Consider the following 25,553-nt stretch of genomic DNA (forward strand, 5'->3'; position numbering starts at 1 on the left):
GGCCAAGACGGAGGTCTGTAGACCTCACACAGTGTAAGTGCATGTCCGCAGCAGTTATGTTTAAAAAAAGACTTTCATGATTTTCTACTTGCGGTAGTAATGTAGCTTACAGTGTGTTTGTCAAGATAACTGCGACGCCACCTCCTCGTGAAGTGCGATCACGACGGAAAATATGGTGCGATTTGTCAACTATTACTTCGTCTGGCACGCCATCATGTAGCCAAGTTTCCGTTATTACCGTGATATGGAGATCGTGGATAAAAAGGAGGCACTCGATTTCATTTGTTTTGTTCACTATGCTACGAGCATTAAAATTAAGTATTCTAAGACATTTCGGCCTCGTGCATGCATGGTTTCATAGAGCACTTGACCTTGTGTTCTGGCTGAGTTTCACGGATTTGCTCCTTGCATCTGCGCTATCGCGCGTAATTGCCTTCGGTGCAAGAATTGCTCGATTGTTTCTGTCTTCGTCCCACACGTAAGGTACGCCATCTACTTTTAGTTTGTCATGAATAAGAGTCACCTTCTTGCCGTTAGCCTTGTCTTCTTTTCCGGACTGCCACAGAAGCCGTCGCTAATGTCGTGTCGAAGAACTGTAGTCATTACTAATCGATAAATTAGTGCCTTTCAATTTTCTTGCATTCCGCATTATGGTCTCCTTTTCAGTGAAGTTCTGGAAATAGACAATGACTGGCCTATTTTGGTGACTCCTTCCAAGACGGTGAATTCTCGCCACCGATTTGCAATTGGGTCCTAATTTTATGCCAAAAAGATCCGAAATCACTTTCTCTCTTAACATTTTTTCATCCTCTCCGCTTTGTTCCTGAATGCCATAAATGACAAGATTAGGTCTTCGACTACGGTCCTCGAAATCAGTAATTTTTTCAGCCTGTTGGCCTAGCCTTTGTTCAAGTGAAACGATTTTGGTGAGAAGAGTTTCGATTTGCGAAGTTTTGTCACGAATGTCTGCCATCATTTTGTCAAACTCATTCCAGCGATTGCTGAGGGCATTTACAGAGGTTTCGGTAACTACTAGTCTACTCCTTATATAGGAAAGTTCTTCAATTATTGCGGATTAGACACCTTGGAAGTTCCTTAAACATTTCCTTGACAGTAGGTCCGGTAGTTTCCTCAACATCGCCAAATAAAATTAGTTTACAAGCACAAAAGTCACTATACGCCATCAGAACACATGCCTTTGGGCACGGCACAATTAATCACGTACGATCGCCAGTACGTATGCTAGATGAATTTGAACAAACCTGGACAAAAAATAGCGTAGACTTTGTTAGCGGCATTGCTCCTGCCGTATCGCCGTGCCCACTGCCGAAGAACCGTTGCAGACTCTCTTTTATAAGCAGAACTTGTGACGTCGTTGATGACGGGAAGGGCAAGTGTGTGCTGGTGATTCTGCGCAGAACGGTCTCATCCGGAGGCAAGGGACAGCGCTGAAAGCCGGAGCCATCCACGCTATCACCTATGTTGAGCTCTGGGCATGTGCTGGTAGTCGATGATGCGACGGCGGGGACAAGCAGAAAGGCCTGGACAAAAAACAGCGTAGACTTTGTTAGCAGCATCGCTCCTGCCATATCACCGTGCCCGTATCGCCGTGCCCGTATCCCGCGCAACAACAGCGGAAGCAGATTGGCTTATCATGAGCTGTTCGCCATTCAGGCGGGTTTCTGGTTCGAAGAAAGTACGGATGGTGAAGTCTCATGTCCACAGAAGCTATCGAAGGATCAGTATTATCCTTGGTGGGTGCAGTGAATAGGATACCCAAGTTAGTGAATTCCTGGTGGACAACAGCCTGGATAAAGGAAACAGCTGGCATTGAGGCCTCGGGCAACGTCGGTTTGTTGGCAGCCGGGTAAGCGGCCTCGAGTTCACGTCAGACGATGCGCGTCACGTCTTCGGTTGTAGACGGCTGACAAGGAGTGGCTTCGCAAGACGACGTTGCAGCGGTGTTGGGTAGGTGCTTGAACTGGAGTAATCTACGTAGACGTTTCACCTGCTCGAGACGGCGGCACTCTTTGATCACGGCTTCGATGATCGTTACGTTGGTACACACAAGCATGCTGAACGCATCGTCGGCGATTCCTTTTAAAATGTGCGATATCTTGTCAACCTCAGTCATGCTGGGATTGACCCTTCGACACAACGCTAGGGCGTCTTGAATATAAGTCAAGTAGGCTTCGGTGGACGTCTGTGTACGTACGGCCAATTGCTTTTGGGCATCAAGCTGTTAATTAAACGGGTTGCTAAAAAGGTCGCGGAGCTGTTGTTGAAACATTTCCTAGCTTGTGATTTCACGCTCGTCTGTCTCAAACCAGATGTGAGGGGTCTTGTCAAGATAGAAAATCACATTCGCAAAAATAACGGTTAGGTCGCAGCCATGTTGCTTGCTGACGTGCTCGTACAAACTGAGCCATTTGTCCTCATTCGCATTGTTCTCTCCAGTAAAGGTACCGGGATCACGGGTTTGCGTTAGGGTGGTGTACCGGGTTGCTGTCGTTGCCGAGGTAGGTGGTGAAGGCGTATTCTCACCGGGAGCCATGGTAGCCGCATTAAGTAGGCGTCCACTGTGTAGCTCCGTTGTCAAAAGGGTACCGAGCTTTTCCACCAAAATGTTACATGGGAGTAACAGTAGGCAGTCCGCAGCCAAAGCACAGCTCACCAACAACGTCCACTTCTTCACTCTCCGTCTCAGGCGCCCTTTTTGGGTATGTCCCACTACGCACTGTTACAGTCAGCCGAAACCGCATAACAATATCATTGAAGTGCCAAAAGGAGAGCTTTCAACCATAGTTAAAAACAATGCAGCTCATTCAGACTTTCTTGAGAAATATATCTTGGACTTTGGAGTCACTCGGACTAACTCACCAAACCTGAGCCGGAATCAGTGAAAATTGTCCTCAGCTACGCTCACTCGGGCTCTAACTAATCGAAATATTACTTACCTGGCCGTCTCAGACTCAAATTTGCGGCTCGAGCGGAGTATCATAGCCCAAGTGAGTCGACTCATGAGAGAGTTCATCGACCTATGCTTCCAACTACCGAGGTACCTTGTGAGGAAGCCATCACTCTGAATTCCTTCAACCATGGCAGTGTTCACGTACGCTTTTTTCTTGGTCTCGTGGAGGGTGGCATCACGGTGGAGCACGGCCACGATCTCGCTGAACTGATGCGGTGGGCAGCGCAGTCCACGTTGCAGCTCCTTGACTGAATTAGATGCCACGTTGGCACCCGAGTTGTGACCTTCATGCCTGAGCAAAAATTGCAAGACTGCTTAATATAGCAATGCTAACAAATATTATTGATTGATTATGACGACAAATATGATGTGTGGCGCTTTATGGCGCAAGGGCCAATTGACGGCAAAAGAGCGCCATTTCAGTGACTAGAGATGTGGACAATGATATGGTGCGTGGCTGTATAGGGGCCTTAAAATTTCTCGTGCTAACGTTGGTAGAAGTATAAGTAATGAAATTATGGCAGTGGCGTGATATGTATTGTAAAAATGAGTGACAAAAGTTTTGATAATAAAAGCATGTGTAAATTTGTTTGGCACTAGCACAAGTGCCTCGTCAGCGCCCTTGTGACCAAGGGTCGCGAGGCAAGTGCTTTTCAATGCAGCCACCGCAGCAGCAACCTCTCTTGAGATATCGCACTACGCCATGCCTGGGTGTATTACATGGTAGAGGCGGACTTCTCTTAAAAAAGCTAGCAGGAATTTATGAGTGAAAAGTGGTTCGCTACCGACGAACACTGCAGGGTGTAATGGTGTATGTTGTCGGTAGGGTAATGGAAAGTGTTGTATTCTTTGAGTGTCTGATGGTTCGCACTGGATTAAAATGTGAAGAACTGTTAGTGGTTCACCACATCTGTAACACAATGGTGGATCGCCACCGGACAAAAGATATGAGTGTGTCGTGTATGTGTGTCCTATCCTGAGCCTCGTTAGTGTTACTTCTGTACGACGTGATTTTGATACTGGCGGCCAATGACCAAGGTGTGGCTTAATAACGTGTAGTTTGTTTTGTGTGTGTCTATCCCGCTTGCTCTGCCAGTAGACACTGAGCTTTTGTTTGAGAGATTGTTTAAGATCAAGGGCCGGGATTGATATGGGTGTAGTGGCGTTGCTTTCGTGGACGGATGCAGCAAGCTAATCAGCGATCACGTTCCCTTGTATCTCACGGTGCCCTGGCACCCAGCACACTACAACATGTTGTCTGAGTGTGTAGAGTGTGCATAAAATCGAATAAAGTGAAATGAGGACAGGGTTTTCTGTTCTTTAAGAGTTTGCAGAGCTGTTACCACACTGAGGGAGCCCGTAATATTTACTGCTTTTTGTAGTTGTACTTTTTTGATGTGTTTAGCGGCCACAAGTATCGCTTAAGCTTCCGTTGTGAAGATACTTTTGTCTGCATGTAAAGCGCCAGCACCCGAAAGGGATTGGCCGATGGCAGCGTAGGACACAGAGGAGTTACAGGCATCTGTAAAGAACTCAGGACGTGCATATTTGTGCTGAAGTTCCAGGACGTATGTTCGAATATGGGCAATGGGCGCGTGTTTTGTAACTTTTAGGAAAGAGAGATCGCAGTCTGCCACTGCCACGGTGAAGGGTATGCTACAGGAGCCATTAAACTGTGTTCAAGTGACACACCAGTTTCCTCAGCTAGACTCTTCTGGCGAACTGAGTAGGGCTGCCTCATCGAAGGCCTGTTTTGAAACAGAATGGAGCTCGACCAATCATTAATAGTGGAGCTTGAGGGGTGCTTCTTGTCTGCTTTCACCTTAAAAATATACAAAGGACATGTAAGTTCTCTGATTAGGCGACCACTTATTTGACTCAACATAACGGCTTTCTACGGAACCGGTGTGAAAAGCACCCGTAGAAAGGCGGATGTCCGATTGGTGCACGGCGTCCAGCATCTTCAAAGCACTTTGTCGTTGTTTATCAGTCTGCGACTGATAAACAACGGCCCCATATTCTAAGCGGGTGCAAATGAGGCTTCTATACAAATTCATGAGACATTGCCTGTCACTAGCCCACGTAGTACGTAACAACACTTTTAGAACATTCATGGCTTTTACACAGTTTCTTTTTAATGCTTGATATGCGTATAAAGGTTAGCTTTTGGTCCAATTCTTGTGGTCCAAGAATTTGTGCTCGGCATTAAGAGACAGACGTTCACCATGCAGTTGAATGTCAAGTTCTGAGTGCATGTCTCTCTTTCGGGAGAACAAGACACTTGTGCTTTTTTGTGGGGTTCAGTCAGAATCCATTTTCTTCTGCCCATTTGGAGACCTTGTTTAAACCTAGCTGAACCTGCTGCTCACACATTGCCAGGTTGCATCACTGAAAGCCAAGCTAGACGTCATCGACATATGTACAATAGAACATATTGTCAGTGATTTAGTTGAGACGGGTGCGGATTTTTCTATAATAGGTGAGAAACAGGGTGCTCTCCTGAAGAAATTGACGATGCCTTGGAACCTCAGGCCAATTCGTACTGCCGGCGGGCACATCGTCACGCCACTCGGCGTTTGCACAGAACGAATACATATTCGTGGTTCTACCTTCATTGTCAGCCTGAGCACTCTACGTCAGTGTTCTCGAGACCTGATCATTGGCATGGACTTCCTGAGGGAGCATGGTGCTATCATCGAGATTCGACAACGCCTCGTCACGTTTTCAACAAAAAGCGCCACCCTAGAGCATAATCCCAGCCACGATCGAATATGTTTGCGTGTAATTGACGACGCTGTGACGATACCACCGCGCTCAAGTGTTATGGTTCAAGTGGCGTGTAACAAATCAGGACACGGTGAAATGGTGGCGGAGAGCAATTGATCCCTACTCTTTTCTCAAGGTGTCTGCGTAGCACGAAGCCTAGTAGACCTCCAGGATGGCCACTGCGAGGTACTTGCGAACTTCAGCTACGAGCGCCGACACCTTTTCCCTGGTACTGTGATCGCCTATGCCTACCCAGTAACCATTGTGACTGAGTGTTTTGCTTCCGAGGCAACCGATATTGCCGAAGCACCTCTCTGGGGCGTCGACATAAATCCAATGCTTTCTGAAGAATACAAACGAAGGCCTAATGACCTGTTGATAGAATTCCATGTCTGTTTTGCACGTTCATCGAGAATTCGCCAGACATCGATTACCAAACACCGTATTATCACCTACGGCGACGCACACCCTATACCGCAACAGCCTTACCACCTTTCACCAACCTAGATGGTGAATGAAATGCTTCAAGATAGCCTAATACAGCCATCAAGCAGCCCTTGGTCATCAGCAGTGATCCTTGTAAAGAAGAAGGATGATACACTTCGCTTTTGTGTCGATTATAGGAAGCTGAATAAAGTCACAAAGAAAGACGGGTACCCGTTGCCTCAGAGCAGATCGGGCAGCCGCCTTTGGACGACTGTCTAACTGATTATTCTGCACACTGCAGGGGTGAGAACGACAGCGATTACCTGGCTCATCATATCTACGGTGAACAAGGGCCGTCAAGTGGGCAACGCGCCGACGCATCACTACCTGGGTTCTTGCACCTAACGATTGCTCAGACCACGTGATGTCGGCTACAGCACCACGGAGAGCATGGTGACGCCCTCTTCGACTATATAAGCAAGCGAGCACCGACTGTCACCACTCAGAGCAGATCGGGCAGCCGCCTTTAGACGACTGTCTAATTGATTATTCTGCACACTGCAGGTGGGACTTCTTTTTTTCACTAGTGCGAGCAAGCACAATTCTTCATTTGCGGCTCCCGATTTGCTCTGAACTTGAATCACCTTATGTAACCACCCTTTTTGATGCTATTGAACCAATTTTAAACAAAGTGTGTTCAAGACGACAGGATGGAAAAAAAAACTTGATGCCCTGACAGATTTCGCCAACGCTTTGAGCGAAAAAGCGCCCAGTACTGTAAAATATTTGCGAAACGTACTGCTTGAGATGACTATTAAGTTCCTTGATGCTCTTTCTGATATCAAGACTCATGTGGAAAAAGTCAATCCTTTGAACAACGCTATAAAGGCTGAATTGGCATCTCTCAGGGCATCTGTAAACTTTACAAGTGAGAGTTTCGATGAACTGAAAACAGAAATAAAATCGCTGCGCAAAGACCTCAATGATGCAAAAAACCGTAAACACGAGTTCCAGAAAGAGAGCGCGCACATTAAGAAAGAGCTTTGTGGCACAAGAAAACAGCTGATTGACCTGCAGCAATATTCTAGGCGCAACAATATTGAATTGAAAGGTATTCCTTTTGCCGAGAACGAAGACATAGAAAAAGTTGTGGAAAAGATTGCTGACTGTTTGCGCGTTGAGCTGAGCAGTCAAGATTTGGACGTAGTGCACAGAGTACCAACAAAGACAAACAATGTACCAAATATCGTAGTAAAGTTTGTGTCGTGGTCTAAGCGTGATAAGGTCCTAAAATCGGCTAGAAAGAACAGGCTGAACACAGCGATGCTTGGTTTCAAGAAAAATGTACCCGTGTTCGTGAACGAACACTTGTGTCTCGAGGATAAAGTATTGCTAAGTAAGACCATACAGAGGAAAAAAAAACAAAAACTGGAGATTCGTCTGGGTTTCTGAAGGAAAGGTATTGGCAAGGAAATCGAAGAACTCGAACGTCATTCACATCTCCTGTGAAGATGACCTCGCGAAACTAGTATAGGTACTTCTGCGCATAGACCACCGGAAGCGCCTTTTGTTATAAAATGGCAGTCACGATACCTCAAGTAGATCAACTACTCAGCGATACGTGTACTAATATCTTCCACTGCAATATCCGCAGTATAAGAAAAAACGTGAACTTGCTTCTCGCTTTTCTATCAAAACATGTCCACACTTTTGATGTACTAGCGATCATGGAAACGTGGTTAAAAAAGGGTGAGACAGTGCATGTTCCTGAATATGTAACCCTATCGCATCAGCGTGATTCTTGTTCACGTGGCGGCGGCGTCGCATTTTTAATGAAAAGGGGCTACGCTTTTACGGAGCTATCATCACTGAATTGCAGCTCCGCTGATATTGAAGCTCTTTTTGTTAGACTACACTATTTTGGTATAATCGGCGTCGTTTATCGACTACCGAATTCAAACATTGACCGATTTTTAGACAAGATGGAAGAAAGTTTTTTTAATCTGTCGGCGAATTATAGCAACCCAGTTGTAATCGTTGGAGACATGAATGTTGACACCCATAATTCTAAGTATACCAGTTACGCACAATTACTGAGCTCATTCAGTTTTCGTAACCTAATAAACATACCTACGAGGGTAACTAGTACATCAGCAAAAACAATTGACCATGTTTTGACGAACATAACATCTGGTATGAAGGCTGGCGTTTATGATGAAGCGATATCAGATCACCTTCCTGTCTTTGTTTCCATAAATGACACACGAAAAAGCAGCACACCACGTATCACAACAGAGGGCAAAATAGATTACAATTTACTACAAAGCATCATTCTCGCCATTGACCCTGACAGTCTATATAACGATGACGTCAATGTTGAACTTCAGAACTTAATAAAATTCCTTATCAGAGCCATTGGAAATAGCCGCTCAAACGTATCTTCGCGCTCATATAAGACCCCGCTATGTCCTTGGATGACAGCAGAAATCCTTGACCTGCTGAAGACGAAAGATGTTTGGTACCATAAATGATAGAAACATAGAAATAATAAATATTACCTTGGCCAGTTCAAAATTTTCAGGAGAAAATCCGTGCTCCTTACGAGGCAGCGAAAGAAGGAATATTACTCTCGCCTAATAGAACAAGCTCAGGGCAACTCTAAAAAAACTTGGGAGATCGTAAACGAAGTTGTTGGCAATCAACCACGACAACGCGTGCTACCTGATTCTATTGATGCACAAACTCTAGATAACTTTAATCATTAGTTCACTAAAATTAGTCCGACGTTAGCAATGCAGTTTTCTTCCTCCACTCCTCAATGTTTTTCGCCGTCTTTGCCGAATACGTTTGCGGTACACAACATTAGTCTCGACGAAATTCAAAACACTACTGCTAATTTAGCCACCAATAAAGCCAGCGGGATAGATGGGATCATAGCGCGGATAGTAAAAGACAATATTGACGTCTTAGGCCCTATCCTATGCCATATATATAACCACTCCTTGCGTACGTCAACATACTCATCCTTTCTGAAAACTGCTAAAGTAGTACCGGTGTACAAGGAGGATGATCGCTCTGATCCCTCAAGTTATAGGCCTATATCTGTTTTAAGCATAATAAATAACATATTTGAAAGAATTCTAGCAAAACGGATGCGCGTCTTCCTAGAAAAATATCGTGTAATATGCGCCGAACAACATGGATTTCGGGCGCACCATTCCACCGCCACTGCTACATTATCTGTATCACAAAATATTAACGAACCATTAAATAATAACCTCCTTGTAGCAGTGGTTTTTCTTGATTTAAAGAAAGCATTTGATACAGTTGACCATGATATATTACTAATGAAATTAAGACACTATGGTTTACGTGGCAAAATTTTTGACTTATTTTCTAGTTACATGAGCGAACGTCAACAAATGGTGATTATGCATAACCTCACTTCCTCCCTGTTAAATATACACACAGGGGTACCACAAGGCTCCGTTCTTGGACCCTTACTGTTTTCACTGTACGTAAACGACCTACCAAACATATTGACATCGGCGGAGATGCTAATGTACGCTGATGATACAGCCGTTATTGTTACTGCAGACAATATAAGGGATCTCGAGCATAAAAGTAATGTAGAACTAAGTAGTAGTAATAGACTTTTATTCAGCCAAATTTATAGGCCGAGCATTTCGACCGCCTGTGCGATCAGTCGACGCTGTTCTTCTTCCCCTTCGGCGCCGATTCAGTCGAGCCAGGAGGTGATGGAAAGGGATGGGGGAGGGTAATAGCTGGATTGCTGAGCAGTTGGGCAGTAAAACAGGCAGTGTGACAGGTCAGCGTATGGGGAGGGACAATTAGGACAGCAGGGGTTAGACCTATATTTATAAAGGAAAAGGCGAGAGGGGGTTATCAAGTAGTTCATTTGGATGTGCCGTAGAGTTCGAGCCTCGAGCGCCGTGAGTGATGGATGAGGGGGAGGGTAAAGACGCTTGTCGAGCCGGAGCTGGAAATATACCTCCTTGATAGTGTGACGCAAGGATATCTGCCCATCGTTATTCGCGGAACTCTCACTGTCTTCCGAAGGTGTGGGCCAGGGAATGAACGGTGCCCGGTGCAATATATCGCGGGCAAGCTGATGAGCTAGCTCATTGCCGTTAATACCCGAATGCCCAGGAACCCAGCGGAGGAAGACAGTGTAGGGTTGAAGAGCAGAGGCCGCTCGCTCGACCTCCTGTTGAAGAGCAGGGGGCAACGTGTTGTTCTGTGTGTGACGAATGGCGGCGTGAGAGTCGCAGTAAATCGTGTACTCGGGGAGAGAAGGGAGGGAGAAAATGACTGCATGGCGTGAACCATGGAAAGGACCTCGAGCGATAGTACATTTGGCGGGTGTAAGTATGGCCCGCTGGTGTGCGTGTCAGGTGCCGAAAGGTGTGGATGGTAGATAACGTAGCCACACGAGCCCCGAGGAGCCATGTATGAGGCATCTGTGTAGGCAACTCCCTGTGTAGAGAGAGGAGGAGAATGATGCTGTGCTGCCGCATGACGCCGGCCGGCGTGAAGAACGGGAGACATATTGGATGGGAGGGGAAGGATGCGAAGGTTAGAAGCAGCGGTGCTAGCGACAGAATGCAAGGTGGGAACGGAAACGGGAATGTGAGGGATACCAGCTTGGGCTAATAGCCATTGGCCTTGACGAGTGAGAGAAAGACGGGCAATCTGAGAGTCGTGGTGCAGAGAAATAAGTGAACGTAATGGATGGAAGAGGCCTGTGGCAAAGAGCTTAGTGGTAGAGGTAGTGAGAGGGAGGTTTAGAGCTGCCTTGTAGAGGCCTAATAGAGCTCTTTCGAGTGTGTTGAGTTGCGTTTCGGTGAAATGAACGTAGGGTACAAAGTACAAGAACTTGTTAAGGGCAAGCGCATGTGCAACCCGGCACGCATGAGACTCGTGGAGCCCCGACTGCCGAGTGACAACGCGTCGCAGGAGGTGGGTCACCGAATGGCAAGTCCTCACAGCGTGATGTAGGGCCTGCGCGTTCTTTGTCGCGTGCAAAGGGAAGCCAAGAACTTTGCATTGCTGAACAGTGGGGATGAGAGAGCTAGAAAGATGTAGGGAGATGAGGGTATTGTGGGAGCGCTGGTACGCAGACCGGTTTAGCAAAAGTAGTTCACATTTCTCCGGTGCAGGGGACAGGCCAGCAGTAGCGAAAAAGGAAGCGATAAGGTCCAGGCCACGTTGCAAAGTATCCTGCACGTGGCCGGGACATCCAGACGTACACCAGAGAGTGATGTCGTCTGCATAAAAAATATGGTGGAGGTCAGGTATTTGGGAATGTTGGGAGGCAAGGGGGGCCATAGCCATATTAAATAGAGTAGGAGATAGTACGGCACCTTGAGGAGTGCCGCGGGTGAGGGAGTGTGGTTTAGACAAATGAGTATCGACTCTGAAGCGAGCAACTCGATTGGAAAGAAATGATCGGATGTAAGAATACATGCGGGAGCCACATGACAGGGAGGAGAGCTGAGCGAGTATGTGGTCATGACTCACGCCATCGAATGCCTTCCGTACATCGACGGTTACAAGCGCATGGATCTGACTACGAGAAGGTGAAAGAAAAGTATGCTGAAGAACAAGGAACATGTCCTGCGCACAAACGTGGCGTCGGAAGCCAATAAGAGAAGGAGGGAAAAACTCTTTCGCCTCAATAAAATCAGACAGTCGAGTCAAGACCATTCGTTCAAGAGTCTTGCCAACGCATGACGTCAAAGAGATAGGGCGAAGGTTAGAGAGAGATGGAGGTTTGCCGGGATTCGGAATCATGCAAATTAGAGATGATGTCCAAGAGCTTGGAAGACAGCCGCTGTTCCATGCTTCATTGAATGTGTGTAAGAGAAATTCCTTCGCGTTGTCGGGGAGATTACGTAATGTAGTATATATTATCTCATCCTCACCGGGTGCCGAGCGGGTAGATTGAGTGGCTAAGGCAGCTTCCAGCTCCCTGAGCGTGAATGGGCGGTCCAGGTCTGGGTTAGCTTCGCCACAGTAATCTGGGTAGGAAGGTGTGAGGGGGGGTGGGAGATACAGAGATTTTAAATTTTCAAACACATCAGATGGAGTCCCTTGAGTGAGAGCTTTAGCTAGGGTGGGAGCAACGGCAGGTTTGGTACCTAAGAGAGACCTAAACAGAGACCATGTAGAGCGCGAGTGCAGTGCGGAGTCAAGGCCGTCACACAGCGTGTTCCAACGAGAGTGCTCGAGAGAAGTGCCGTAAGCGATAATTTCAGCCCGCAGAGCATCAATTCGGAAGGAAAGTTGGAAGTTGTGTGGCTGCGAGCGGAGAGCGCGTTTCAAACGTTTATGACGTCGCCATAATCGGAGGAAGTGAGGATCAGGGTCAGGAATGGGGAGTTGAAAACGAGCGCGGCGACTACAGGATGTCATTGCTGCAGAGATCCGCGACGTCCAGTCGTCGTAAGTTTTAAATGAGTGAGACAAAAGGTTATTACGGAATGCTTCCCAGTCAGTGTGAGCGACTCGTTGTTTCCGCCTATTGTGGGAAAGAGGGGTGGTGATGTGTATGAGAAAGTGATCACTGAAAAAATTTTCAGCAGAGACCTGCCAGTGAAAAGGAAGGGAACTCCGAGAGAACGTAAGATCGGGTGTAGTGGAACGCTGTGAAACAGTGCCCGCTCGAGTAGGGGTGTCAGGAGTATTAAGAAGGGTGAGATGGCGTTCCTGGGCGAGGCAGTGTAGAAGGCGACCTGGTTTGAGTGTTTGGGGGTAACCCCAGAGCCTATGAGGAGCATTAAAGTCACCCCCAAGGAGGATATGGGTGGTCGATGGAAGGGAGTGCAGGAATTTGCCAAGAGCACTAAACAAAGAGGACGTGACAGGGGGGTTATAAAACGACATCAGAGCGAGAGAAATACGGGTAGATGGTTGGTAATAGACCACACCAACTAAATGTTTCAGGAGGGGGGAGGGTACGTCTAGTGGTTCAACGAGAACGTCATTGCGTACATAAATGGACGCAAGTGGCTTTCCCGTCGTAGCGTGATATGCACGGTAGCCTGGGACCGCAAGGGCCGCCCGAGTCTCCTGTATAAGGAGAAAATGGGGTAATGTTTGGCGGGTGAGAAGATATTGGTGGAGAGGGGTCCTATTATGACGAAAGTTGCGGCAGTTCCACTGCAAAATATCGAGGTCCTTTTCACGCGCCATCTAGGTCTTTGGAGTAGAGGAAGCGCCTACGCGTGCGCGTTCCTTCTTTTTTGCCGGGGGAAGTGACTCCTGCAGGGAGTTAAGCATATAGGTGAAAGATTCCAGTTGCTTAGATTGAGTTTCGAGGGTCGCAAGAATCCGGACAATTGAATTTTCCAGCTGGACCAAACGAGTGTGATGCGCAGTGGTGGTGGTTTCGACCATGTCGGCCAATTTGGTTACATGGGAGCTGGAGGTCGGGGCGGTGAGTGTGGTGAGTTGCTTATTTAGCTCCGTGAGTTGAGAGGTAAGAGAGGATGTGGTAGTTGCGAGTGTCTGCGTCAGTGCAAGTATTTTCTGTTGTAGCTCATCTGAGACGCGTTGTTGCTCGCACTGGTTGCGCTTCAACATAGCCAGTCGCAGATCGAAGGAGCGGCTCTCGTTACTTGAAGATGGTGAAGGTGTGTTTGATGAAGAAGTGCACATGGGAGGTGTTCCCTTAACCTTAGCGGCGTATGAGCCCGGGGGGGGATGTTGCGGGAGGCGATAGGAGCTCATGCGCTGAAGAGGAGGGCGACGAAGGCTGAGTGGCTCGGCGCATGGCTGTGCGACGGAGAAAAGCTGCTTTGGCGCAGTCGCGTTGCTTAGCTAGAAGGTAGGGGCAGGTGGAGTCGAGAGATGAGTGGGTGTTGACTTGGCAATGGATGCACCAGGGTTGGGCGCAAACGTGAGCATCGGGATCTGCCGGTAGAGGAGACGCACAGCGGCGGCACTTGGCCGGAACGCTGTGTTGGGGGCATTGATGAGCACGGTGCCCTATAGCAAGGCACCGAGTGCAAGTAGGGGGCTTGGGTTTATGTGGACGGCATCGGAAAGAGACGCGTTTGAAGTACACAAAGCGAGGGATGATGGTTCCAGCAAATGTTATGAGGACGGAGAGAGGCGGCTGGAGTGAGACGCTGTGCGGACGTGTTTCGCATGAGCTCCGGCCCGGTGACCGACTATCGGCGGACGCGCTTTTTTCTGGACTTGCTGTCAGTGGGCTTGTCTGCAGGAGGTTGCCCTGTACCTACGGACACCACTCGTTTAGGCAAGTTTGTCCCCGTTTTTGGAGTTTCCGAGATTTTCCGATCAACCCCGCGGTGGCAAGGCTAGGCCTATCTCCTAGGCCAAGCCTGGCCTGGGCCGCGTCGCCCGGCGTCTGACTTGCGCCCGGTGACCGTGGGTCTTGTTGGGCTGAAGATGGAGTACTACGTCGAAGGGGAGACTATAACACCCGAAGATTTTGAAGCGGGAGAGTGGGCTCCAGTGCTGAAGGCACAGGACCTATTTAAGAAGACTCGGCATGGCGACAACGCCAAGAGTAAGCCTTGCGAGACGCAGGCCGGCAGCGACGGGCGCAAGACGCACGGAGCGCAGCAAGACAAGCGGGGGAAAGCGCCGGTATGGAAGAAACGCGGACCGTTTCTCAAGCTGCCAGCCACGGATTTCAAGATTGTGTACAGGCCCCAGAACTGGGACTTGAGTGTTGTGACAGCGAGAGAACTCGGATGTGCACTGAGAGCAGCAGCGCGTCTAACGAGTGCGATTGCCGCGGAAGAAGACATTGTGCGGGTTAATGGCACAAACAACACGTTGATGGTGAGCACACCGTGCATAAATCGCAGTGGGGCATATGCGACTGTGAAGACGCTCAAGCTGGGTGATCGTGACCTGCCGGTTTCGGCGTTCGTGGCGCCGTTGGAGAACTCCGTGCGGGGAGTGATTTATAATGCTTATGATGGATGCCCAGTGGAAGAAGTTCGGGCGGGATTCCTGAAGAAGAATGAAGGCATAGACATTCTGGACGCGAGACCTCTGGGAAAGTCAAAGGCGATTCAGATTACGTTCGGGGGAAAACACATACCCCGGCAGATTACTTACTGGAACTGTCTGTACGCTGTGATCCCGTACAGAAATTTAGTCGACACCTGCTACAACTGCAGACGAGTTGGACATCGAGCGGACGTTTGCTATCGTCCGAAGACCAACCTATGTCACCGTTGCGGGAAGGACCATCCTGCCCCGCCAGAAGGAGAGCCACCTACGTGCACGCCGGTCTGCATCGTGTGCCATGGTGTGCATCACACAGGGAGCCGGAACTGCAAGTTTCGCCTGGCTCGCAAGCCACCGACAGGCCGACAGCACAGCATCGAAAGAGAGAGCGAAGCTGGCAACGATAAGCGTTCCTCGAGGGCCACGGAGCGGTCACCGAGGGGTAAAGAAGGCAGAAGCAAAAGCAGGGACCGGTCGAGTTCCTTCCCGCCATTGCCAGGGCGCGGGGGCGGCCAAGATGGTGGACGAGCATCCAGTACCAACAGTTGCGCACGCGACACCAACAAAAAGGTGAGCTTGTCAGCCACGGCCTCCCAGAACGAAACCGCTCGAGAGAGGGAGTTAGCAGCGCTGGTTCAGCGACAGGGAGACTTGATTAAAAGAATGGAAAACAGAATTGCAGAGATGGAACGCGCACTTAGAAACGACCAACGGCAGGGGACACAGGCACCAGCAGTGCAAGGCCTACAGAAAGCGACGCAAGAGGCGTCTGCTCGCGTACAGGAGAGTGCAGCTATGGAAGTGGAGAATCGAGGGACAGTGAAGAGACCACTGCCGGGGGATGAGGTAGCTAACGCAAAACGATTAGCCGAAACGTCACCAGTAGACATGCCACAGCCTGTTTTTAAGGTGATTAGTCTTAAGTCGGATGTAACAACACTTGCGGATAAAGTAGGCAAACAAGGGAAAAGACAGGATAGGTTGGAGGCTCGAGTCGAAAAGATCGAAGCCAGATTAGACACAATAGAGGAGCGTCTCGGCATGCTCTCCACTGAATTTAAGGATTCCCAAACCCAGGTCATGGGCATGTTTCAGCAGCTTCATACTCTATTGGAGGCAAGACTGCCTCCCGTGGGTGGCCAAGTGCCATTAGTCAACCTGGTGCCTCATCATGGCGCCTCGCCAGCAAATTCAGGTTTGGCAGTGGAACTGCAGGGGCTTTCGTCAAAAGCGGGGTAACCTGCAGTTGCACATACAAAATCTGGACAGTAAACCAGACATAATAGCCTTACAGGAGGCTAGTGGTTCAGTAAAATTACCTGGATTTAAGGCATTTACAGCGCCAGGAACTGATTCAAGGGGCGTATCACGCGTCTTCACAGCCGTGCTAGTCCATCGCAACATCACTGCCATTCAGCATTCCGTAGATAGCAGCAGGGAAGACTATGTCTTGCTTGAGATTTTGCCTAAACGAAAGTATGAGAAGAGTCTGTTTTTACTTAATGTGTATAGTTCTCCAAAAGATAAAGGATTGGGCTTGCCACAACTCCTGATTCAAACTCAACGGTTAGCAGCTCGCGCTCCGCTTATAGTGGTAGGAGATTTCAATGCGCCTCACCCGGAGTGGGGTTATATTCGAGCCAGCCCAAAGGGCAATCGGCTTTGGCAAGTTGCCCGGGATCTGCGATGGACGCTGTTAAACAATCCACAAGATCATACGAGGATAGGCAACGGCGTAAGCATGGATACCTCCCCAGACCTTACGTTTTTTAGAGGCATCAGTAATGCAAAGTGGATTAACACGGGACAAGCGCTAGGAAGTGATCACTATATCCTTTCCACGACGTTTAGCGCTGCGAAGCATAAAGACAAAGTGAGGGGGCATAGAATTACAGATTGGGACAGATTTAGGAAAAACAGAGCAGACACTGTAAACGGGAAAATTAATGACCTGGATGCATGGGTACAGGCGCTCAAGGAGGATGTAAGTAATACCACGGTAGAAGTGCCAGTCGAGCAGGAGGAGTTTACCGCTGACTCGAGACTATTACACATGTGGGAAGCGCACGCGAGTCTCTTGAGAAGGTGGAAGAAGCAAAAACATAATGGCGTCCTTCGCAGAAGGACTGCCAAGTTAGAACGTAAAATCGAAAATTATACAATTGAGTTGCAAGCCAAGCAGTGGGGCCAGATTTGTGATCGCATGAATGGACAGTTTGGATGCAAAAAGACATGGCAGCTGTTAAGGCATCTTTTGGATCCGGCAGCAACAAAATCGGCGCAACGGGGGCAAATGACTCGGTTAATGCATCAATATGAAGGCACAATTGGAGAGTTTATACAGGAACTCCGAAATCGGTACATAACTGATGGAGTAGACGGTTGCTTACCACACTACTCGGGGGTGGAAAACTCAGACCTAGAAGAAGAGTTCACAATTGCGGAGGTGGAGTTTGCCATGGGGCAGCTGCGTACTACGTCTGCCGCAGGTCCGGATGGAGTTACTAATAAAATGCTGAGAAACCTAGATTTCAAATCGGTCGGGGCTATCACTGACTTGATAAATGAGTATTGGGTGGCCGGGGAGATCCCAGCACAATGGAATCATGCTAGGATTATATTTATTCCGAAGCCAGGCAAGAAACTCTGCTTGGAAAACCTGCGCCCCATATCGCTGACATCATGCGTGGGCAAATTGATGGAGCACGTGGTTCTCAACAGGCTTCAGAATTATGCAGAAGACAAGGCCATCTTTCCCCCAACTATGATAGGTTTCAGGGCCAATTTGTCCACACAGGATGTCATGATACAGTTAAAACATGATGTAGTCAATCCCGGGCATGGCACGGGCACCAAAGCTGTATTGGGGCTTGACCTGAATAAAGCTTTCGACAATGTTTCGCATGAGGCAATATTGAATAACCTATCGGAAATTGGCCCAGGGGTCAGGACATTTCGCTACATCAGATCATTCTTGGAGGGCCGAACCGCAGAAATTTCAATAGGAGATATCAAATCGGACTCATTCGCGTTGGGAGGCAAAGAGTCGCCGCAGGGTTCAGTTTTGTCACCGTTCCTGTTTAACATCGCCTTAATTAAAATACCGCCGAGGCTGGAGGAGATACCGGGACTCAAACACACATTTTATGCAGATGATATTACTCTATGGGTAACCAGGGGTAGTGACGCGCATCTGGAAGAAACACTGCAACAGGCAGTTAATATTGTCGAAGAGTTGGCAGGGGAGGCGGGACTTTCATGCTCTCAGCCAAAGTCCGAGCTCTTTGTGGTTCGGGACAAACCCAGAGGGCTACATGCAAGACACTATATTCCGCCACCGCCGTTAGAGGTAAAGGTAGGGGGTAGGCCGGTAGCTGAAGCTCAAACGATTAGAATTCTTGGCCTATATCTGCAAACTAACAGGAAGAATAGGGTGGCCCTTGAAAAACTTAAGACCACGGTCAATGCTACTGTCAGGCTAATCAGAAGAATCGCTAACCGTAAAAGCGGGGTTAAAGAAAAAGAACTCTGTAAGCTGGTACAGGCGTTTGTGCTCAGCAGGATTACTTACGCGACACCTTATATGAAGTTGGATGCCGCAGAAAAAGGTAAGGTCGAGGCTATGACCCGGCAAGCTTACAAGGCAGCGCTTGGGTTGCCTAACAACGCGCCTACAGAAAGGCTGTTAAAACTAGGGGTACACAACACCCTGGATGAATTATGGGAGGCGCATCTGGTGATGCAGCACGCTAGGCTTTCGACAACCAAAGCGGGCAGGATTATATTGGAAAGGATTGGCATTGGAGCAGAGGCTCCCACTGGGGACACTAAAATTCAGGTGCGGCGAGAGTTACATAAGGCCCTGTACATAAAAACTTCTAGGCGCGTAAAACTTCAGACAACTAACATAAGAGACAAGGACGAGCGCAGTCCTTGTCTCTTATGTTAGTTGTCTGAAGTTTTACGCGCCTAGAAGTTTTATATGGATTACCAACTAGCCCAATCCCACACTTTACCTGTACATAAAACCTTTGCCCAAAAATATGCATCCGATTCACCATACGCAGCGCAGGCAGGCAAGAGCCAGAGCTTTACACGTTGAGTACGGCGAGTACAAAGCGGCAGTATATACAGATGTTGCGGAATATAAGGACAAAGACGCTTTTGTGATTGTGGTGGTGGACAGGCGGGGGCGCTTGATCGCTTCTGGATCGGTCAAAACCCGCTCCTCGGAAACTGCAGAGGAAGCGGCAATAGCGCTAGCTATAACTAATTCGCAGTCAGATTTGATTTTCAGTGATTCAAAGACAGCCATCCGAAATCTGGCGAGGGGCAGAATATCGGCGACCGCTGCACGATTTCTGCATAGGGCCACGGGACGAGAAATGAGAGAAATAGAAATTGTCTGGGTACCAGCACACTGTGGGAACCCTGGGAACGAGGCGGCTCACCTGAATGCTCGAGGTTTCGTCAGCCGGGTAGGTGAGCCGCCAGTTCCGGGGAGGTCCGCGAGAGATGGGCTGGTGTCCTTTCATGACATAACGAATCATTATAAACTAGAGCGGAGGTTTTATCCGCCCCCGCACAAGCGGTTGACTAAGGCGCAGGAATGCGTCTGGAGAAAACTGCAGACGCGATCTTTTCCCAACCCTTACGTGTTGAACAAAATGTACCCGGAGGAGATTAAGCCGCAATGCAAATGGTGTCAGGCTGTGGCAACATATGATCACATACTTTGGGAATGTAGCATAGTGCCGCCGCCGGTGGATATTATGCGTGATCCCTCTCTTGAGCACTGGGAGGCCGTGTTGACCAGCTCAGACCCAGTCGTCCAGTTAAGGGTCGTGGAGTGGGCCACACAGGTCGCCGCCAACCTTGGGTTGATGGCCATCTAACACGGAATCATCCTCAGTTGCTTTCTGACGAAATAAAGTTTTACCATCCATCCACCATCCATATGAGGACGGATTCAGTGGAGCCCATCATACGTGCAGCGAGTATATCTGAAGTAAAGGATTCGAGGTCATGCAAGAGCTGAGATGTTGTGAAGTGACCACCGACGTTGTGTATGACGCCGAGACATGATATTGGAGGACTGAGGGCATAGGGCTTAATGGTGATCGGCTTACCATTAAGTTCCAGACTTGTGAGGGAGAGTAGGAGGTGGGCAGTGAGAGGTGAGTGCGTTTTCAGAAACACAAGGCTCTGAGCAGGTTTGTCTTGAAGGGTGACCTCCGCACTGGTCTTGGGAGAGAGATTTGCGGCGGCTGTGATGGTAGAAAGCAGGTCATAGAGAGGCAGTTTCGGCGTGAGCGTTCCGGGTGGAAGTTGGATTCCGACGGTGATGAGCTCGGAGCGGGGGCGGGCGGTCGAGGCAGGTTTTCGATTGGCACTAACGGTGTTCCAGCTGCCTTCAGGGGATGGCGTATTGTCTTCGTTGACTTGCGATGCCGTGAAGTCCATTTCCGTCGATAAGTCGTCAGCTGAAGTGATGGAAGGCAAAACTTCGGCGATGGAAGGAACGACGCTCGTCGAAACGCGCTTGTCGACAGACTCGGAATTTCCAATGGGTAGGCCAGACGCAGATAAGGTGGGGAGAGCAGCAGGCGTGGTTGATTGCAATTCCAACGCTGCATTACGGCTCTCGGGCTCCGGCGTTTGCGTGGCTATCAAGCTGAGAGTAGCAGAGACGCCACCAGCGTTGCACGTTGCTGGACCGTGCGCGCTGTTAAGGAACGCTGCCTGTTGCTGTATTGTTGTCGGCGCGGGGCTGGTGACATTGCCAGATGGTGACAGCGGAGGCACGGCTGTATCAGGCGTACGACCGGAGGAGGCTGGGCTTACCGACAGGGCGTAAGTTGTCGTTGGAGTCGAGTGCTGGGCGGGACTCTGCATCGTGGAGGTGCAGGCGCGGCGCGTTAGGGTTAGCGCGGCGCCGCGCCGCTTCGTACTTTTGAAGGGGCCTGGGGGGCCAGCCTGGGGTCGGACCGGGGCCCGGATGTTGTCGGCGTGTCCCGGAAGTCTTCCAGAAGGAATAGTGAGCTTGTCCAGACACGGGCGGGGCCCGGTAACGGGCCAAGAACACGTAAAAGTGGAGCACAGTATGCGGCCAGCCAAACAAAACGGCGCCACCTGGCGGTCATGTAGAACTAAAAAATGTTTGTCAGTGGTTTATAGCGAATAAACTAACACTGAATGCAAAGAAAACTAAATACACTATTTTCCACTCCCGTTATCGAAATATAAGTAATGAGTTCATTTGCATTACAATAAATAACTGCGTGCTTGAGAAGACGAACGAACTCAAATATCTGGGTGTAATTCTCAATAGCCAGCTAAACTGGCAAAGCCACATTAACTCTGTATGCGCTATACTGGAATCTGGATGCAGTACATTATTAACCGCTAGAAATTATTTTAAAAGTAGTATTCTCCGAATTCTCTATTTCACATTTTTTCATTGTCACCTCACATATTGCATAGATTCATGGGGGATGGACTTTTAAAACATATCTAGAACCCTTACGTATACTACAAAAGCGAGCACTTCGAATAATGAACAATGCTAGATATGATCAACAGAGCGCGCCATTGTTTCGTAATATGGAAATCATACCCTTCGATAATTTACGACAGCAAAAAATTGCACTTACCGTCTATAATGTCATTTCTTATAACCTGCCCTTTCGTATATCAGTATTTTCATCCTCTTGCCGCATTACCACACGTGCCACATTACATAATTTCACTCTTCCGCCTACTAACAATGTTTATGGCAAACGATTGCTACAATTTGCTGGAGTAAAGGTATAGAATGATATACCATGCCAAATTAAACAAAGCAAAAGTTTTGCCTGTGCTCTTAAAAAATACTTTCTGCAGGAAAATGAACAGGTACACTAACACACACCTCGTTGTAATCTCCACTTCGTTATGTATAGATATGTCTAACAAAATTATACTTGACAAGGTATACGTACCTTTATGTATTTGATGTATTGTATACATACAATCCGTTGTTTGCATGGAACAATGCTGCAAGATACTGCAAATGACTTATCACAAATATGTTTCCTTCTTATATTTTCTTTTGATGTTTGTTAACTTTGTTAACACAATCTGTTCCTTTAAATGCATATTTATATAGACCCCCTACTAGCCAGTGGCTATGGGTCTAACCAGTGTTGTTTATTTTCATGTAATAAGAGAACTTGAAATAAAATAAAATGAAAAATTGAAAAAAATGAGTGGACGATTCTCTTGACAGGCTGAGGCGAGCAAAATACTTTTCCTCAATCGAGCTCAAAAGTGGTTATTAGCAAACTGAAGTCGATGAACGTGACCACGAAAAAACGGCTTTTTTAACCCTTGACGGTCTGTATGAACTCCGAGTGCTCCCATTCAGCCTCTGTTCCGCTCCGGCCACATTCCAACGAATGATGGATACCGTTCTCGCTGACCTCAAGTGGAAAAGTTGCCTCGTCTATCTAGATGATGCAGTTGCCTTTTCAAAAACGTTTGACGAGCACCTTCGTCCCCTTCGAAGTGTTCTTGAATCCATACGAAGCGCTGACCTTACCCTCAAGCCTGCGAAGTGCCATTTCGGCTACAAAGAACTGAAGTTTTTGAGTCATGTTGTGAGCGCTGCAGGCGTTCGGCCTGATCTCGAGAAGACTGCCGCTGTGGCCGCTTTTCCAGCTCCGACAGCAAAAAAAAGTCTTCAACAATATCTAGGGCTCTGCGCATAATATCGCCGCTTTATTGAGAACTTCTCTAAGATGGCAGGCCTCTCATGAGACTTACGCGTGACGACACCCCATTTCAGTGGACTGACGAACAAGCGACTGCCTTTGCGGAACTTCAACATCGATTGTCTTCCCCTCCTGTACTTGGTCATTTCAATGAGGACGCTGACAAAGAGGTGCGCACTGACGCAAGCTACATTGGTCTCCGAGCTATCCTGGTGCAAACACAAGATGGGATTGAACGTGGGATTGCCTATGCGAGCTGCGCTCTAACTTGTGCCGAAACCAACTGTGCAACGTCATAGAAGGAATGTCTGGCGATATTATGGGCGATTGCAAAGTTCAGGCCTTATTTCTATGGGCGCACATTCAGGGTTGTGCCTGATCACCACGCTTTATGTTGGTTGGCTAACCTCCGAGACCCCTCTGGGCGATTAGCACAATGGAGTCGGCGACTTCAGAAGTTCGATGTCACCATCGTATACAAGTCGGGTAGAAAGCATGAAGACGCTGACACTCTATCAAAAGCACCGCTGGAATCCCACCATACAGCTGTAGAAGACGACACCGCCTTCCTGGAGACTCTCAGAGGGGAGGACCTCCTGAGTAAGCAACGAGCGGACCATGAGTTGAGGCCCATCATTGATCAGTTAGAAGGCAGCACTGCGTCTGTTCCTCGTCTACTTTCCCGTGCGTTGCCGTCACTTTGCTTATGATACGGCATATTATACCAGAAAAAACACCAGTGTTGGCAGCAGATCTTATTTTCTAGTCGTCCCTGAAGACCTTCATGATGACATCCTATTAGCCTGCCACGATGAGCCGACATCTGGCCATCTGGGATACTCATGGACGCTCGACCGGGTACGACAGCTCTATTTCTAGCGAAAACTCGCAGCTTGTGTCAAACGCTACGTGAAATGATGCCGCGAGTGTCAGCGTCGCAAGTCACCACCTGTAAAGCCTGCAGGCTTCCTAGAACTCATTGACCCACCATGTATGCCGTTTGACCAAGTTGGGATGGATCTCCTTGAACCGTTTCCTTTGTTCTTGGATATCGAGGTTTCTAAGTAGTCATCTAACGTTCCAATGCATTATCTGCGTATTCATTATAAGTTTAAATGAGTGCTGTGTGTACCAAAGAAATATTGCGTTCAGTCAGGAGCCCTTGTCAGGCCCCGTGATGAAGATTTTTGACTTTCTGACGCGCTCCAAAGAACCACGCCTGTCCTTCAGTGCCATAGACACCGTTGGACTTGCTGTTGTTTCCATCACCTCGGACGAGGTGCTGGATGCTTGCTCGTGGTTCACGCGTGCCGGCATGGAAGTCTTAGGGCTATCTGTCGATGCACAAGGCCCTGGGGCTTTAGGTCCGGGGGCCTGCAAGCCTTTTGGTGGCGGAAGAGCCTGTGTTATTTCCGTTGAGGGAGTGAATCACGCAGCGCTCGTCCACTTTGTGTGGTACGTGCGGGCGCTGCGGATTTTGGTGGCACTGCCCCTTTTCGTGCCACCTCCGCGAATGAAGGAACCTGCATTAGTAGACGCTGGCGCTCCTCCCTAAACGAGATGTTTTCATTTACTTTCAGTGTAAGTACTTCTTTTTCATGTTTTTGTGTAGGGCATGTGCGAAGGTAAGTGGGGTGTCCACCATCGCAGTTCACGCAGTGGGTAGTGGCTTCTTCACATTTGTCTGTAGCGTGTTCATGGCAACTACACTTTGCAAAAGTTTGATGGCCGCGGCAGCTCTGAGAACCGTGGCCGAATCGCTGGCACTTAAAACAATGTCGGGGGTTGGGGATTGAGGGTGGCAGCTTTAACTTCAAGTAGCCTGTTTCGATATATTCTGGAAGTGTGCTTGAGCAAAATGTATGAATGAGGTGCTTAGTCAGGTTTTTTTTTGTTGTCACGCCTAATCTTAATTCTCTGTACAAGTGTTACATGCTGTTCATTCCAGCCCTCAAGGAGCTCACTTTCTGTCAGGTCAATTCGGTCTTTATCAGACACGACGCCTCGGGAACTGTTCAGGGGTGGATGTTGTGTAATAGATGCAGGTGTGGTTCCGAAAAAGGTGAGTTTTGTCAGGTTTTCATACTGTGTCTTAATTGGACTTCGAGAAGGAGGTCCCCACTAGCCATACGTGTAGCAGCCGGCTACCCTGGACTAGGGGTACTGGTGAGGCAGTTGGAAACGACAAACAGAGAGATGGTTCTTGCATTTTTTTCATGCGTCTCACAGTCGATCACATGGAAGCGCGGGGAAATTTTTAAAGCTTTATGAATATATTCATTGTTGCTTCAGTGCGGCCCTCTCAGGAGGAGGGCGATCAGACAGTTTTGGAAATTAAAACAGAGGCCCTAAAGTAGATATAAATTTGGCAGGCATGCCAGCCGCCTACCACCGAGCCCAACATGGGGATGCGGCAGCACAGTTGTAAAGGCACACCAGCGCCAGCTGTAAAAAGCCGCTATAACCCAATTATATGTGACCAAGAGAGGGCACATACACAAGGTTAACCCTTGAAGCCTGGAAGATGGAATTGAACAGAAGTGACGAGATGACAGGAAAGATTACAAGAGAGAAAAGACGAAGAACAGGAGGGACAGACAGGAAAAGGCGACTGCCGATTTCCCCTGGGT

At 48.4% G+C, this 25,553-nt stretch overlaps 1 protein-coding gene across 1 annotated transcript in view; it reads right to left on the minus strand.

The window, feature by feature from the left end:
• The window catches only part of LOC142765373 (uncharacterized), a 192,974-nt gene that overhangs the window by 30,217 nt on the left and 137,204 nt on the right, over window positions 1-25,553 (minus strand). Inside the window, exon 4 of the mRNA XM_075866222.1 lies at window positions 3,117-3,263. Coding sequence (XP_075722337.1) covers window positions 3,117-3,263 — 147 coding nt within the window. The remainder of the gene's footprint in view (window positions 1-3,116; window positions 3,264-25,553) is intronic.

Source organism: Rhipicephalus microplus, chromosome 1 (assembly GCF_043290135.1).
Source record: "Rhipicephalus microplus isolate Deutch F79 chromosome 1, USDA_Rmic, whole genome shotgun sequence".
NCBI lineage: Eukaryota > Metazoa > Arthropoda > Arachnida > Ixodida > Ixodidae > Rhipicephalus > Rhipicephalus microplus.